Source organism: Anoplophora glabripennis, unplaced genomic scaffold, assembly GCF_000390285.2.
Source record: "Anoplophora glabripennis isolate ALB-LARVAE unplaced genomic scaffold, Agla_2.0 scaffold1092, whole genome shotgun sequence".
Classification (NCBI taxonomy): domain Eukaryota; kingdom Metazoa; phylum Arthropoda; class Insecta; order Coleoptera; family Cerambycidae; genus Anoplophora; species Anoplophora glabripennis.
The window spans coordinates 5,147-23,011 of NW_019417213.1; the positions used below are offsets into that span (position 1 = coordinate 5,147).

Below are 17,865 nucleotides of genomic sequence, written 5' to 3' on the forward strand. Positions count from 1 at the left end.
AAAAAATTCTTATTTTTTTTCGAACCATCCCAGGGGGATACTTAAGGGAGGTCTTTCTGAAACTGCCTGTATACAAAGCGAATTCAAGAACAAAAAAAAACAGCGCTATGTTCTGAAGAACTAGATTAGTGCTGTGTACAAGAAAAATGTGAGAAAAATTGGTACATCATTTTTTTTCCAGCAATCCGTAATCATAGAGCTATAATTAAATTCGAGAATGTATCATTCTTGTTGTTGCGATAGCAGAAGAGGAAGAAGAGCAATAACTCTCTATTCGATATTTTCATTGAGGTTAAACTAGACAACCGAGTCACGGTTTTATATTTACATTTCAAAGAAATTTGTTGCAATGAAGGATGTTCAAGAAACTTCTTGTAAGCTTTGCCTCAAAACTGTAGGTTTTGGGGTAATAAACGACGTTATTAGAGATAGTTTAGATGTTCTTTTGCTAAAATTGGTAAGTTATATGNAATCACCCCCTGAAATTTGTCGCACTTATTTACTAACACCCTGTATATAGGGATACAATTTGCTTCAAATCGAAAATCCGGATCTCGTTGATGACGTCACCTGCTGACAAAACAAATTTTCAAATGAAAAATACATTAGTTACCACTTTGTTTGAAATAAATTGAAAACTACACTTAATAATACAGACAACGCAACCATAATTATTTGTTACGTCAATTTTTTCCACCAATCCATCAGGGATAACAGAAGATGAAGAAGAACAATAACTCTCTTTCATTTTTCATTGAGGTTTAATATTTACGTTTCAAAGAAAATTGTTGCAATGTCCGGTGTTCTAGAAACTTCGTGCAAGCTTTGCCTCAAAACTGTAACCGTTAAAGGTTTTGAGGTAATAGACAAAGATATTTTAGATGGCCTTTTGCTGAAATTGGTAAGTCAGTGATAGATATGCATCAGTTCGGGGTCGCAATACTATCTGTCCCGTTCTTCACTTCTAGCTTAGAAACTCGGTATTCCATTGTTCACATGACAAGCGTTGTGGTAAACCGGAAAGCAGTAGTGGGAAGTTTATTATTTTATTTAAGTTATATTTTGTACAAAATCAATTCACCCTTCCAGCCTGATATTCATTATTCGTCCTGTCCTAAATTAATTATTTGTGTGGTCCTCATGAGTAAGAGTTGTGTACATGTGGATGGGAAGATTATGAAGACTGGCTTGAGAGGCTGTCGGCTAAACGAATTTTGCAGTAACGACCTTCATTTTCTATGTTTAAATAAGGGTTTATTTGATACATTTATTTTTTTGACCCATTTAATTTTTATATGTACACATTTAAAATTAACCCTTCGTCCTATGTAATTTATAATTTTCATTTGATTCTTCGTAATTTGTGTAAGGGGAACAGTATTACAAGTTCAAAGAAACGTTAATGTACTAAAACTGTTATTCCCTATTGTATTTTATTAGTATTATTTTAAGACATAAATATAGGTTTAAATCTTTAACTTTTATTGTGCACTATTATATGATTATACATATTTATGTATGTAGCATTAAATGTATTATTATTGGTGTGATTAATATTCTGTTGAACCTTCTGTGAAACAAGACAGTTATAACATAATTAAAGTATCATTCAGTTCAGCACAATTCCGGAGTAATTGCAGAGATTTATACATACATGATGGGTAATAATATCCTATGCAGTTATGATACAACTCTAGCCGTTGTTCTTGGGTAATATAGTATTTAATATATTTTTTATGAAGTGCATATATGAAAATTGAAAATTTTATTATATAATAAATATTCAGATATACCTAGAAAATTATGAAAAATAATTCATATGTAATTAAAAGTTTCAAAAGTACGTATTTGTTAGTTCATATTTCATTTCAAAATTTAATGTATAGTTATGTGCGTTTCTAATTAGAAATTTTAGAACTGACCTGGTAATATAATATAGTACCCCCTCGTATCTAAAGCCTTCAAAATGGCGACCTCCTTTATTAACAAGTTTGCGCATCTTGACGCTCATTCTCCCTACTCCATATCTCTGATCTCAATATATATGTATGTAGCATTAAATTAATTAAATAAAATTTCACATATGCATTACAGTGTATTAATGTATTTAAAGGAGCCCTATACTTTTGTTTATTTTTACACAGCTTTTGTTTTTCTGTACATAAAAATCTACAAATTGATCTGAACCAGAATGATAACTGTTCTGTTCCCGAATTGTATGAACTACGTGGGCCATCTTTCGGATAAAAATGGTACTAATATATGATGCTTAATAAATATTACAGTATACTTTACAATATTTCAGTAAACAAGGCGGTCTACCATTATTGATAGATGGCGCTATCTACTTGGCAAAACGAGAAGACGTAATGATTCTTAACTTTTCAAAAAAATTGGATTCAGTTCTATTATTGTTAAATGTAATCAGTAAACGTTCAAAATTTTATCCACCGACTCGTAAACACGTTTAATCGTGTTTTGGCCAACAAAAACCAATGTTATTTCCCAATAAAAGTAAGTGAGTTTTTAATTCACGGGAACGTTTTGGTCCCCTAAATAAAAGATTAATTGCTGGTATTAAAGTTTGGAACGCTGGAAGTACATGTTAGTACATTATTTGCTTCAAATCGAAACTCGGCATTTCGTTGATGACGTCATCTGCTGAAAGAACAAATTTTCAAATGCAAAAAGTATTATAGTTTACTTTGTTTCAAGTAAATTGAAAACTGCACGTAATACAGACAATGCAATAATACTTATGTGCAAAGCGAATTTAAGAACAAGAAGTAGGTTTTTCAGCTGTAAACCAACAGCTGTTCTAAATCTGAAGAACCATGTTAGTGCTGTGCACAAGAAAAATTGTTACGTCAATTTTTTTCCAGCACTCCGTAATCATAGTGCAAGAATTATAGACTAGACTTTACTATTCATGTTGTTCAGACAATAGAAGAGGAAGAAGAATAATAACTCTATTCCCTGTCCCTGTTTTCATTGAGGTTAAATAACCAACACAAGTGATGGTTTTATATTTGTATTTCAAAGAAAATCTTTGCAATGACTGGTGTTCAAGAAACTTCTTGTAAGCTTTGCCTCAAAACCGTAGGTTTTGAGGTAATAAATAATGTTATTAGAGATAGTTTAGACGTTCTTTTGCTAAAATTGGTAAGTTATATGTACTAGTTCACGGTTCAGGGTCGTTGATATGGATGGAAACAATCGAATATCTCCTCAAGATAGCTAATATTTTAGTCCATTAAGTTTATAGTCCATCAAGTCACCTTTAAAAGTTTCTAGCTCCATAACAACGCCGCGTCGTTCTTTTGTCTAATAGTGATTACTAATTGTCTTGACAACACGTAATTAGTGTGATTTAGAAGTACATTCCTGATTGAGATGCAATTCATGAGAAATATCCACTACTTTCTCTTCTGTCACCATATCCTATGATCATTAAAACCTCAATACACTCGGGTTCACTTAAATGGGCCATTTTTGCAAAAAAATTATCCACACAATTTATATTTTTGACATGTGTTGTCGAGATAATCACTATTACACTGTGTCTAATTTAGGCAAAGCGGCATTGTCTCATTGTCCCGAAGCTAGAAACTTTCAAAGGTAACTTGATAGACTACAAACTTGAGGGACAAAAATACTTTTGTATAACTTATAAGAAAATGATTTTCAAAGTTCAATATTTTAGAAACGGTAAAGTTTAGGTATATGATATGAATTTTGTTTAGAATTTCGAGAATAATTGAAATATGGAATAATATACAGGGTGTTCCGATAAAGAAAAAACAACTTTGTTTTCTCGTGACTTAATATTATAATAATACTACTTAATTTTTCTTTATTGCAATAGATATGAAAAAACCCTAAAGCGTTTGTGTCTTATGATTTTTCAATGGCGATTTTTCCAAATGTGAACTAATTCACATTTCATAGGCATGGCTCCTTTATACTTTACTTTTCGTTGAATGTTGTAAATTGACTTGAAAATTGTTTTTAAATGTGACTATAGTTATAATTGTTTTACTTGATAATTGATATTTTCTGCCAAAGTGATTTTCTTTCTCTTTAGTTAACGTTGTATATATTTCAGAAATTTGATAGCAAGGGCAAAGAGGTTATATNTTGAATGTTGTAAATTGACTTGAAAATTGTTTTTAAATGTGACTATAGTTATAATTGTTTTACTTGATAATTGATATTTTCTGCCAAAGTGATTTTCTTTCTCTTTAGTTAACGTTGTATATATTTCAGAAATTTGATAGCAAGGGCAAAGAGGTTATATGTAACGTTTGCAAAAGAAAGTTAGACGCAGCATTCGAATTTAAGTCAACTTGTCTGAAGAACGATTACACAATTATTCCATATGTGGATTGTGAAAAAATGTTACGGCTCGATATAAGAGATGCGTATATGAAGGAAAAGACATGCGAGTCAAAGGATATTTCAGATGGACAGACAATATGTCGATTGTGTATGCATCCAGTAGAAAGTGAGTTTAGGTGCATACGCGAAGAGGAACTTGAAGCTATCGAGAAATTGGTTCCTGAAATGGTATCAATGATATTAAATAGATACATTTTTCGCAATTTAATGAAACTGCTTTCCAGAATATAAATATCATCAAAGATCCCGTTGTTTGTAAGGAATGCTTTGATTCTGTGTGCACCCACAACAGTTTCCTAAAAAATTGCTGGGAAGTACAGGAAAGAATTAGAGGTATTTTTAATAGCGTAGGAACAGAAAGTCAGACAGATACTTCACCAGCTGATTTATTCGTTAAGACTGAAAGCCAGGACAAAGAATTGGATATCAACGAGATGGAAATGTCGATCAAAGCTGAAAGTATCGACATAAAATCTGAAGATGAAGAAAACAGGTAAGAGAAGACTATTTTAACAATAATTTAATAGGTAATCGTATAATTCTGGATCTTCTTTAATTTTGCATCTCTAGCATTAATTTCCTGTATTTCTGAGGGTTTCCGCATAATTAATTATTTTTAACATATCTTCAATACAGATGTGGCTCAACAAAAATATAATTTATATGCTAATAAAACTGAAATAATGAAGTGTGTAGTTCAGAAACTTATAATTACATTTGGAATAACCTATGACCCCTTAGAATTAACACCTCACATTGGAAAATAGCCTGTATATGTAATTTTTTCAGCCACTCGCTACTGCAGAGCTCCGATAGTGAATCGTTGGAGAAGAGTGTCCATAGAGATGCAGTCGAGGATGGATATAAACATGAGAATATATCCATAAACGAATGTAATACGAAAGTCAAGCAGGACGACAAAGTATTTTACAAATGTGATAAATGTCTTTACAAAACTGAAAGCGAGAGCCGATTTATAGCACACCGTGCGAGACACGAGAACAATTTGGAAGCATATAAATGTGAATCGTGTGAGTATGAAACAGAAAATACAAAATTTTTTCAGAAGCACCGGCTGAGGCATGAAGATCCTTTGGAAGTACGTATGCACCGATCCGGATCATTTGATTACAAGACAAAGCACAAGTGTGAGCTTGCTAAGTGTCTGGTGAAACACAAAAGCGCATCTGAAGGACGATTGTACGAGTGTGACTTTTGTGATTTCAAGACAAAACGTAAGGTCAATTTTAATAGTCATTATATGAAACATAAAAATTCGAACAATTGTGTAGAATGTGACTGTAAAACCAAATACACTGCATTACCGAATAAGGACAGTTTACAACTACCCATTTATAAATGTGACGGTTGTACATACGATTCAAAGGATAACAGAAACTTTACCAGACATCGGTTGGTACATAAAGATCCTTCGCAGGTCAAAATGTACAAGTGTAACAACTGTGATTACGAAACTAGATACAGGGATATTATGATAGATCATCAACTGAAGCATAAAGATCCTTCTAAAGTTCAAATGTATAGGTGTAATGACTGCGATTACAAAACTGTATGCAAGAGATATTTCACTAAGCACCAATTGAAACATAAAGATCCTTCGCAGGTTCAAATGTACAAGTGTAACGACTGCGATTATGAAACTAGATATAGGAAGGATTTCAAACGGCACCTACTGAAACATAAAGATCCTTCGCAGGTTAAAATGTACAGATGTAACGACTGTGATTATGAAAGTAAATACAAGAGTGTTATCAAACAACATCAACTGAAACATAAAGATCTTTTGCAGGTTCAAACGTACAGGTGTAATGACTGCGACTTGGAAACTAAATACAAGAATTGTATCAAACGGCATCAACTGCAGCATAGAGATCCTTCTCAGGTTCAGTTGTATAGGTGTAACGACTGCGATTACAAAACTAAATACAAGAGGTATATCAAAGGGCACCAACTGAAACATAAAGGTCCTTCCCAAGTTCAAATGTACAGGTGTAACGACTGCGATTTTGATACTAAATACAAAAGTTGCATGAAAGGGCACCAACTGACACATAGACAATCTGTACCGACTGTGACTATGAATCCAAATGCAGGAGAGGTGTAAAATATTACAGGTTGAAGCATAGAGAGCCTTCACGAGTGTATGAGTATGCAAAGGTGTGTCGCCAGTGATGTAAAATGACCGTCATTTAAGCTCGTGACGGTCATTACACGTCATAAATAGTTTCAGTTAGGAAAAATACTTAAATGTAAATGGTTTTTATCTCCTCGCTATGCAAAATAAAAGTAATTTTTCTAAAATATAAATTACTGAATTGCCTTAATAAATTCAACAACAAAAACTATATTAATATCAAAAAAGTTTTTATCTACAAAACAAACAATACAAAAAACAAATGTTCTTTGGCTATAGATTACAAGTTATAAAGTAATAAAACAAAATATTATTACCATTGCTTAAGTTTTAAAGACACCACGTCACCAGGTGGACATAAACCTACTTCTTACCGCATTGATAATGAATATTTAATACATATTAATTTAATATTAACCTTAATAAAATCATTTAAATATTTAAGAAACAAAAACTGTCATGACGCGATTTTCTATGTGACGCGACGGTCATGACAGGTCACGACATCGGTCATGCGCTGGTCACATGACCCACTTACATCACTATGTGTCGCAGATTCAAATGCATCAAGGTGATCTGGAAACCACACATAAGAAGTCTCTAAGGAGATATCTGCTGATGCACAAAAAACATTCGTGGGTGTGAAGTATGGTCCATTGAAGAAGTCAAAAATGGAGGCATTTAAGAGACCGACCATAAATATGTGAATGTGTAAAATGTAAAGCCTATCGTGAAAAACATCGGTTCAAACACAAAACTCTCACTGAAACACAGAGACAAGACAAGTGATTTTGGACTAGCGCTTTTGTAGCAATGCATTAAAATAAATACTTTGTAATATGCACCTGCTTTATTCTATGTTTAAAGATGTATCTTTTTCATTATCAATATTCAGGGAGAATGTTAAATGTGAACATGTGTATTTTAAACAACTGCAAAAAATTAGGAACAAAATAAATATGCCTTGGTTTTCTTAATAAAAAATGGTTGAGAACTGCTGACTTGGCTGTGGTATTTATGCGTTGAGAGATCAACTTTTCTGTGTTGCCGATGTCGTATAGACTTGTAAACTCTGGTTTTTAGCAATAAGGTCTGTCCTGTTTTTCACTCCTAGCTTAGAAACTCGGTATTCGATTGTTCACATGATTTTCGAGACAAGCGTTGCGGTAAACCGGAAAGCAGTAGTGGGAAGTTTTTTATTTTATTTAAATTATATTTGCATAAAATAAATTCACCTAATTTAATTATTTGTGTTGTGCTTATGAGTAAGAGTTGTGTACATGTGGATGGGAAGATTATGACGACTTTGGCTTGAGAGGCTGTCAGCTAAACGAATTTTGTAGTGACCACCTTCATTTTCTATTTTTAAATAAGGGTTTATTTGATACATTTATTTTTTTGGCGTCTTTAATTTTTATATCTACACATTTAATATTAACCCTGCGTCCTATGTAATTTATAATTTTCATTTGATTCTTCGTAATTTGTGTAGGGGGAACAGGGTTACAAGTGCAAAGAAACGTTATTGTACCAACACTGTTATTCCCTATTGTATTTTATTAGTATTATTTTAAGGCATAAATATAGGTTTAAATATTTAGCTTTTATTGTGCACTATTGTATGAATATACATATTTATGTATGTAGCATTTAATTAATTAAATATGATTTCACACATGCATTACAGTGTATTAATGTGTTTAAAGGAGCCATTTACTTTTGTTTATTTTTACACAGTTTTTGTTCTTGTGTACATAAAAATCTGCAAATTGATCTGATCCAAAATGATAACTTCTGTTCCAGAATTGTAGGAACTACGTAATAAAATCGTGACGAGATTAGATTTGTAGCGCCATCTTTCGGGTAAAAATGGTACTAATATGTAATACTTAATAAATATTACAGTATGCTTTAAATTTATAGGCGGTCATTGATTGAAATATTCCATACAGTTTTTCGGTCTATCATTATTGATAGATGGCGCTATCTACTTGGCAAAATGGGAAGACGTTATGATTCATAACTTTTCAAAAACATTGAATTAAGTTCTATAATAGGGTATTTTCACATTTTTTTTTTACTTGAAAAATAGAAAGTACTTAAGCCATATATAACTAATGAAAACTTTTTTTGTCTAAAAAAAATCGCTGTAATAGTTTTAAAACAAATATAAATTTAAGTAAAATATTTGGCGCGAAAAATGCCTAATCGAGTACGACTGGTTGCCTAGACTATTGTGACGTAGGAACTCATATCAACAAAGCCATGTATGTACAAGTACCTGTTGAGGTTATTTTATTTATTCCTGTTTTTATTGAATTTGCCAAGTTTATTTACTTTTTTTTTAAATAATAATTATATAATACAAAAAGTAAGACATGTACGAATCACAAAATAAGTGGTGTTTTGTGCCCGGATGAAAAAATAGTTCAATAAGTGCACCTAATAAAACATAAGTGTACCGCAGAATTCTTCACGCAAAATTAAATGGTTTAAAGCAGCCAGGCGAGATGTTCCTAAATCAAAATCAACAATTTTTTGTTGCGAGGATCATTTTAACGTAAGTAAATATCAATTATGTACCTTAAGGACAATGTTCTAAATTTTGAGGTTAATTTGTATTAACAAACTTTTTTTATTGCTTTAAAATTTAACAGTAAATATTTTAATGATATAATTATTTAAATATGTATAATCTTATATATTATTTTATACATGGTTTACTTATTATTGTTTTTTTTTTTTAGCTTCAAGAAGATATGGAAAATTTTGTTCGCTATAAACTAATCGGAGGAAAAGTTTAATTAAAACAGGACGTGGTTCCACATATATTTGATTGCCAACAAGACAAAAAAGAGCTGCATCTGCACCACAGCGAACTGTTGTTTTAAAATGACAAAGAAAACAGTTAGTAGAAGAAGCTATAACCTAGAGAATAAGAGAAACAAATGTTGAACAACAATTTTTACCAACAGTAATGGATTTTGATGGGCCCAGTACAAGCTCAAGTCAATAAGCCGGGTTAGAAAGGGATGAATATATTGTGGAAAATACAAAAGCAATTGGGAAGGCTAAAAGTGTGGGTATACAGGCGAAACCACATGTTCTGTCATTCTTTATAAATTCAATAACCATAAAAATATGAACACATGGCAAATTGTTCGTCGACGCTTTAACAAAACTCTAAGAAGCAATTTCTCGTTTTGTGAATGTACAACACAATCACTGTTAATCACAAAACACCTGATAAGCTTTTAAGAATAATTGTAATAATAATAATTCTCAAATCAAAACTTATTACAAGGCAGGTATATACCTGTCATGTGACTTGATATAGACCATCCCCCATTTATATGGGTAGTGATGTCATCGATGTCACAACCAATGAGATGATGTTTTATAAATCGTTTTGAAATTTGAAGTTTATATAGGTTATTATTATTAAATATTTAGTAAATTCTCATGAAATAGGCAAAGTTTTGTATATAGAAAACATCCTAATCAGTAAACGTTCAAAATTTTGTCCACCCACTCGTAAACACGTTTGGGCACGTTTAAGCATGTTTTGACCAACAAAAACCAATGTTATTTCCCAATGAAAATAGGTGATAGGTTTTAATTCGGGGGAACGTGGGGGCCACGTAAATAAAAGATAAATTGCTGGTACTAATATTTGGAATGCTGGAAGCACATGTTAGGGTTACAATTTGCTTCAAATCGAAATTCGGCATTTAGGTGATGACGTCATCTTATGATTGAACAAATTTTCAAATGCAAAATACATTAGTTACCACTTTGTTTCAAGTAAATTGAAAACTGCACTTGATACAGACAATGCAGTCGCAATTATGTGCAAAGCGAATTTAAGAACGAAGAGCAGGTTTTTCAGCTGTAAACCAACATCTGTTCTGAATCTGAAGAACCATGTTAGTGCTGTGCACAAGACAAATTGTTACGTCAATTTTTTCCAGTAATCCGTAATCATAGTGCAAGAATTGTAGACTGGGCTTTACCATTCTTGTTGTTCCGATAACAGAAGAGGAAGAAGAACAACAACACTCACTATTCGATGTTTTCATTGAGGTTAAACAACCATCACAAGTACGATTTTATATTTACATTTCAAAGAAAATTGTTGCAATGACTGGTGTTCAAGAAACTTCGTGTAAGTTTTGTCTCAAAACTGTAGGCGTTGAAGGTTTTGAGGTAATAGACAACGTTACTAGAGATATTTTAGATGTTCTTTTGCTGAAATTGGTAAGTTATATGTACGTATTAGTTCAGGGTCGCTGATATTCATGGAAACGGTCGATTATCTCCTAAAGTAAGATAGCTATCGAAAAATCAGAAGACACAAACGTTTGTGGGCTTTTTAAAGCTATTACAATAAAGAAAATTTAAGTATTACCGGATCAGTCGAAAAGTTACGACGAAACAAAGTTGCTTTTTCTTTATTGGGACACCCTGTATATTATTCCATATTTCAATTCTCGAAATTCTAAACAAAATTCATATATCACATCATGCGCCTAAGCTTAACCGTTTTCGAGATATCGAACTTTGAAAATCAATTTTTTATAAATTATAGAAAAATATTTTATTCTGTATCTTATGATTTTTCCATAGCTATCTTACTTTTGGAGAAAATCCACCGTGCATATCGGGGACACTGTATACAGGGTGTTTTTAAATGAAGTAGCAGAAATGGTACCAGTGAATGTAGAGCCAAAAATAAGAGGATTGAAGGACCTTACATGAAAGTTGCACCCCTGAGGCGATATACCCTCTTAAAGGAGGGGATTGAAATTCTCATTTTAATTTTTTTCTTAAACATGGGGAATGCTAGAGACACGAAACTTGGTATGAGCATCCTACTAATAAAGAGACAACTTTTCAATATTTGTTCGATCATTAGCGTATTTTATAAAGGAGTGAAACAGTCAACTCCATTGCGATATTTTATTAGAAATTTTTTTTATGGAGCAAATTATTTTAAAATATTTATTGGGAAGACTGATTTTTACCTCTTGTAATTTTTCGATAAAACCGATAGTTTTCTAGTAAAAAAAATTAGATGTGTCATTGTTCACTAAAGGGGTAATTGCGAAAATTTGTAAAAATAAAGTAGGCGGATGTCATAACAAACAATTTGTTATTTATCATATTAATAAATTGACACTTTCTGTCAATAAGCTGGTAATTTAATAATAACATTAAGAATAATTTACTATTAATTAATGAAAATGGTAAAGTTATTTATCTGAAATAAAATTTAATACAAACGAGAATCAAGAAATGCAAAATTAAATTTAAAGAATATTCTCGAAATAATTTCCATTTTGCTGCAAGCATAACCTAATATGTCTGTTGAAGTTATAACGCACACGCACAAACTGTTCTTGGTTACTGCCAAGGTCATCTGCTGCCTGAAATATTCTTAAGCGTAGTTCTTCTAAGGAGGCAACAGGAGTGGCATAAACAATACTTTTTATGGGTTTCCGCAAAAAGAAATCCATAGGCGTTAGGTCAGGTGAACGTGCAGGCCAACAAACAAGGGCATCACGACCACCACCAATCCAGCGATTCGGGTAATTTAAATTTAACCATTCTCTAATGGCTAGTGTACTATGTGCAGGCGCCCCATCGTGCATATATCACATCACCCGGCGTGTAGCGAGGGGTACATCCTCAAGTAATGTTGGAAGATTATCATTCAAAAATCTAAGGTACTCGGCCGCTCCAAGCCTGTGTGGAAGAATAAAAGGACCTATCAGAGTATTTCCTACAATTCCCACACATACGTTTAAACTGAAATTATGTTGACGTCTTGAGACAAATATTTCATGAGTATTTTCTTCCGACCATGAATGTACATTATGAAGGTTTACTGCACCTACTCTAGGGAAATTTGCTTCATCGGTGAAAAGTGTATTCATTAGGAAATTTAAGTCATGCCTGGAAATATTAATGTACCATTGACAAAAATCCACGAGGTTAGGTAAATCAGGGTCATTTAATTCTTGCACCGGTTGATGGTGAAAAGGGTATAAAAAATTTTCATGAGCTACATTCCACACAAGAAACAGTTGCCTAGACACCTGTCTTGTGCTTGTACCCCAGTCTTGTTCTCGATGTTCCAGTATAGCTTCCTCAGTTTCAACAGTTCGGACATTACGCCTTCTTCCGGCACCCTTACGATTGGGATGAATTTTACCAGTTTCGCGAAGCCTTCTTTCCACCGAGGCCAATGTTTGTCTATGAGGAATCGGTCGGTTTGGGTATCTTGGTGGTATATTCTTACTGCAGCGTTACTATTTTTTCTGTATTCAAAAAACACGTGGAGGATGTCGAAATATTTGTCATTGGTATAAATATTATTTGCCATAATTAATCTGATAATAAATTAATCAATTGGTACTAATTATTGGTTGACAGAAAGTGTCAATTTATTAATATGATAAATAACAATTCATTTGTTATGACATCCGCCTACTTTATTTTTACAAATTTTCGCAATTACCCCCTTAGTGAACGATAACGCATCTAATTTTCTTACTAGACTATCGGTTTTATCGAAAAATTACATGAGGTAAAAAAAGTTGCGCAATAAATCATTTTTCCAAATAAATATTTTTAAATAAATAATTTGCTACATATAAAAATTTCTAATAGAATATTCCAAAGTGGTTGACTGTTTCACTCCTTTATAAAATAAGCCAATGATCGAACAAATATTGAAAAGCTGTCTCTTTATTAGTAGGATGCTCATACCAAGTTTCGTGTCTTTAGCATTCCCCATGTTAAAGAAAAAAATTTAAATGAGAATTTCAATCCCCTCCTTTAAGAGGGTATATCGCCTCAGGGGTGCAACTGTCATGTAAGGTATTTTTCCTTCAATCCTCTTATTTTTGGCTCCACATTCACTGGTACCATTTTTGCTACTTCATTTGAAAACACCCTGTATATAACGGGGAAAACTCTTTGAACCTTTTGTTTAGTGGTGTAGTATATTTCATTTTCATTTTCAACCTGCCCACATACCACATTCTCTGTTAAAATTAATATTACCCTGACATACTTTACAAATAAAAAAATGCAAGCATATTTCAAATTTAAAATGAAAATGGGTAATGATAATGAATTATTTAAAAAAAAGTACTGTAGGAGTCTTTGTTGTTAATCCGAATTTGGAACCTTACAGTTGAACATGTTACATTTAAAGCAAGTTCGGTATTAACATATGTGTTTTGTTCTTTTTTAATTGTAATGCAGATGAAAAGGTGAAGAGCTATATCTACAGCATCTTGTCCATAGAAAGATCTAGGTGTCTTGAACGGTTTCACTGCTAAAACAATTTTTTTTTAATTTTATCGATTTTTGCATTTTTCTCATAAATGACTATAGACCTACAGCAAAATCGTAGATGACATTTTTATAGAAAATTGAATTTAGTCTATAAAAAGTCCTCAGTAAAGCTGTAAAGTTATTATTTCATGAGATAAATAGATTCAATCGTGCGAAAACTTAAAAAACCCTTGTTTTATCCTTATAGAATATTTGAAATTGCAGATAGAACTATAATTAGAGATGAGACAATTTAATTAAAAAAGAAATGTAGGTTTACGTGTTAAATGAATAGGAAAATTTTAAAATAAAAATAGCGAGTACTAAAAATTAAAATTAGAACTGAAATTTGGTAAAATTTTATTTCCAATTTTTAGAACAATATTTCCTCAATGGAGCAAAAAAAAGAAATGTACATTTCAAACAGAGCACCCTAATGCATATACATACATCTCATTTCGCTCACCTCAACGCATTAGAGCGACTTAACAATAATTGATATTTTCTGCCAAAGTGATTTTCTTTCTCTTTGGTTAAAGTTGTATATATTTCAGAAATTTGATAGCGAAGGCAAAGAGGTTATATGTAACGTTTGCAGAAGAAAGTTAAACGCAGCATTCGAATTTAAGGCAACTTGTCTGAAGACCGATTACGCAATTATTCCATATGTGGATTGTGAAAAAATGTTACAGCTCGATATCAGAGACGTGTATACAAAGGAAAAGACAAGCGAGTCAATGGATATTTCAGACGGTCATAAAATATGTCGATTGTGTATGGAGCCAGTAGAAAGTGAGTTTAGGTGCATTTGCCAAGAGGAACTTGAAGGTATCGAGAAATTGGCTCCTGAAATGGTATCAATGATATTAAATAGTTAAATGTTTCGCAATTTAATGAAACTACTTTGCAGAATATAAATGTTTAATGTTTGATGTTTAATGTTTAATGTGGCTAACTTTAAAACACATACACATACATAACTTTTACACGTCAATCATGTAGGAACCTAAGTATAAAAAAATAATACTTGTTAAATCTTATTTAACGTTGTATCTTAGGTGTTAGGCCTACTTTTAGAAAACAGATAAAACAATTACAGTATATTAAAATTAACACTAAGAAGAAAAAAAAGAAACAAAAACGTTATATACATTGCACCTAAGTGAATTAACACTTGTATTGTGCAAGCACAAAATCCATTAAGTATATGCTGTATATACAATAATATGAGTAAAATTCAAATTATTATTATCATCTTTCGTATTAGCTAGGATATTATTCAATCAATGACAAAAAAGACAAATAGTTGTTACTTATGTATGTTTTGCAGAGGTGCGAGTATTTTTTAAAGCTTTTGGTTCTTCTTATTTCTAAGGGTAACAAGTTGTATGTCTTGGGAGCTAAATGTGTCGCAAATCTCAAACCTATGGTTTTATTATTAAAAGGTGTTAGTAAAGCTTCGTTTGACATACTCCGAGTTACCCTAACATTCATTATCAACTGTTTTTCATTTTTAAATACATTTGTACACAATGAATGGAAATACAAAGATCTAATATTACATATTCCATCCTTGAAAAGTAAACTGGTCGGGTATAATTTATTTTTTTTTAAAATGATTTTTAATATATAATTTTGTACAACAGATAGCTGTTTTAAAGTCGTATTATATAAACCACCCCATACCAGAATACCATAGCGATAAATGGATTCCACTAGAGATTTATAAACTATAATATTTTTTTGCTTAAGATATCTCTTAATTTGTAGAATCTAAAAATCAGTTTTCGAGTGTTCACTGTTAATTTATTTATATGCTGCTCCCATTTAATGTTTTTGTCAATTACGATACCTAAATATTTTATGGAATATACTTCATTTATTACCATGCTGAAACGTTCAATATTAATCCTATCATAGTTGGGCCTATTTTTGCTGGTAATTGAAAATGCTATGTATTTGGTTTTACCAGCATTTAGAGATAACTGATGTCCATCTAACCATATTTTAATAGCAGTTATGCCACGTTCCATTTGTTCTTTAACTGTATCCCAGGTATCACCAGAGAAAATGACTACAGTATCGTCTGCATATGACAGTATTTTACCACTAGTATTTAAGAATAACAAAGAATTTAAGTATATTATAAAGAGTATGGGCCCTAAAACAGTGCCCTGTGGCACACCTATTTTAACTTCCTGGGGATCACTAAGACAATTATTAACTCTAACATATTGCATTCGATCAGTTAAATAACTAGTAAAAAGCTTTAGCACATTTCCTCGAATTCCATAACTATGCAGCACATTAAGAAGCTTGTCATGAGGCACTGTATCAAATGCCTTAGCCAAGTCTAAAAACACTGCAGCACACTTTCTACTTGAATCCAGATTGTCTGTGATTTCCTTTACTACTTCATACATTGCATCCTCTGTACTTTTACCTTCCAAAAAACCAAACTGATGTGGACTCAATATATTGTTATTTTTAAGAAAACTTACAAGCCTAGTTTTAAGACATTTATCAAAAATTTTTCCAAAATTATTTATCAAGCTAATAGGCCTGTAATTGGATATTCTCGTATTATCACCATTTTTAAATACAGGAGTAATGATAGAGCTTTTAAATTGAGAAGGCACAATACCAGTGGCAAAAATTAAATTTATTATATGTGTAATAGGCTGAACTATCTGCTTGTGAGATGACTTTATAAGTTCGGCAGTAATTGCATCCATACCTGGAGCCGAATTTTTTTTCAAAGAATTTATTTGTAATATTATTTCATTTTCTGTAACAGGCGTTAAAAACAATGAATTATTAATTGGCGGTATTTGAGAAGAAAAGTCATCAGGTATCTTTATATTGTTGGCCATTTTAATACCAATGTTAGCAAAATATTCATTACAGTAGTTCGACATATCTTTATTATTATCATATGGTTGACCATCTTCATTGGCAATATTAAAAGAACATGCATTATTTTTAGATTTTTCATTGGTAGCTTCAGATATTACTTGATAAATTTTTTTCATATTGTTTTGATTAAGTAAAATAATATCTTTATAATACTCATTTTTTTAACAGCTTATTTAAATTATTTCTATATGTTTTGTACTCTATCTCCAAATCCTGAGAATAACTATTTGTCAGTCTTTTTTTCATTTTATCTCTAATTATTATTGACTTGGTTAGACCAATTGTAATCCAAGGTTTGATTTTCTTAGGTACTTTATTATTAGTGGGTTTGGTATAAGTACTCTGAGATACAATTTTTAAATATGTTTCAGTAAATATATTAGTAGCAAGTTGAGAATTATTTAATTGCAAAACATGATTCCAACTTTCATTTTTAATCAAATTAATGAATTTATTAATATTAATTTTAGAAAATTTTTTAGTATTAATTTGCTTGATTGTGTCATAACTTATAGAATCTTTACTAAAATGTATCATGACAGCATAATGATCAGTAACAGAGCATTTAAGTATATAGGAGTCAATTTTAAAACTATTGACACCCTGATTACGTTTTACAAAAATATGATCAAGGCATGAAGTAGATTCTTTTGTAGTTCTAGTTGGAGATTGAATGTAGGGCACAAATCCATGTTTAGCTAACATTGACACATAATTGTTCACATACTCATTTTCATCTAATATATTGATATTAACATCGCCCACTATGAGTTGAAAACAGGCATCAGCTTTATTTAAGTCTAAATAGTCATCAATATCATTGATAAAAGCACCTATATTAGTTGGATTGGGTCTATATAATGCAATTATCCTAAAAAGGACATTACCAATATTGATTTCCATAATGCTTAGTGTTACCCCACTTATTTCCAACTTTTTATTATGGATTGAAGTTTCAAGACCCTTTTTTGCAATAATTATAACTCCATCATTTTTATTAAAATCCGCATGATTGTGAAAGGTATTATAACCAGGAATATTCAACTGATCTA

At 31.6% G+C, this 17,865-nt stretch overlaps 2 protein-coding genes across 3 annotated transcripts; both read left to right on the plus strand.

The window, feature by feature from the left end:
* The first annotated feature begins 3,013 nt into the window (after positions 1–3,013).
* On the plus strand, positions 3,014–14,827 carry LOC108912552. 2 transcript variants are annotated; one of them, XM_023456048.1, is made up of 2 exons: positions 3,014–3,162; positions 14,452–14,827. In XM_023456048.1, exons 1-2 carry the CDS (start codon positions 3,055–3,057, stop codon positions 14,773–14,775), a joined length of 432 nt encoding a protein of 143 aa, XP_023311816.1. In that variant the 5' UTR covers positions 3,014–3,054; the 3' UTR covers positions 14,776–14,827. The 2 variants fall into 2 exon arrangements, with proteins under 2 accessions (XP_023311816.1, XP_018573321.1); XM_018717805.1 differs by lacking the exon at positions 3,014–3,162 and adding an exon at positions 10,642–10,810.
* Positions 4,303–6,744, plus strand: LOC111691282 (zinc finger protein 11-like). The gene is made up of 3 exons (XM_023456047.1): positions 4,303–4,566; positions 4,623–4,891; positions 5,188–6,744. Exons 1-3 carry the CDS (start codon positions 4,396–4,398, stop codon positions 6,521–6,523), a joined length of 1,776 nt encoding a protein of 591 aa, XP_023311815.1. The 5' UTR covers positions 4,303–4,395; the 3' UTR covers positions 6,524–6,744.
* Positions 14,828–17,865: the final 3,038 nt, after the last annotated feature.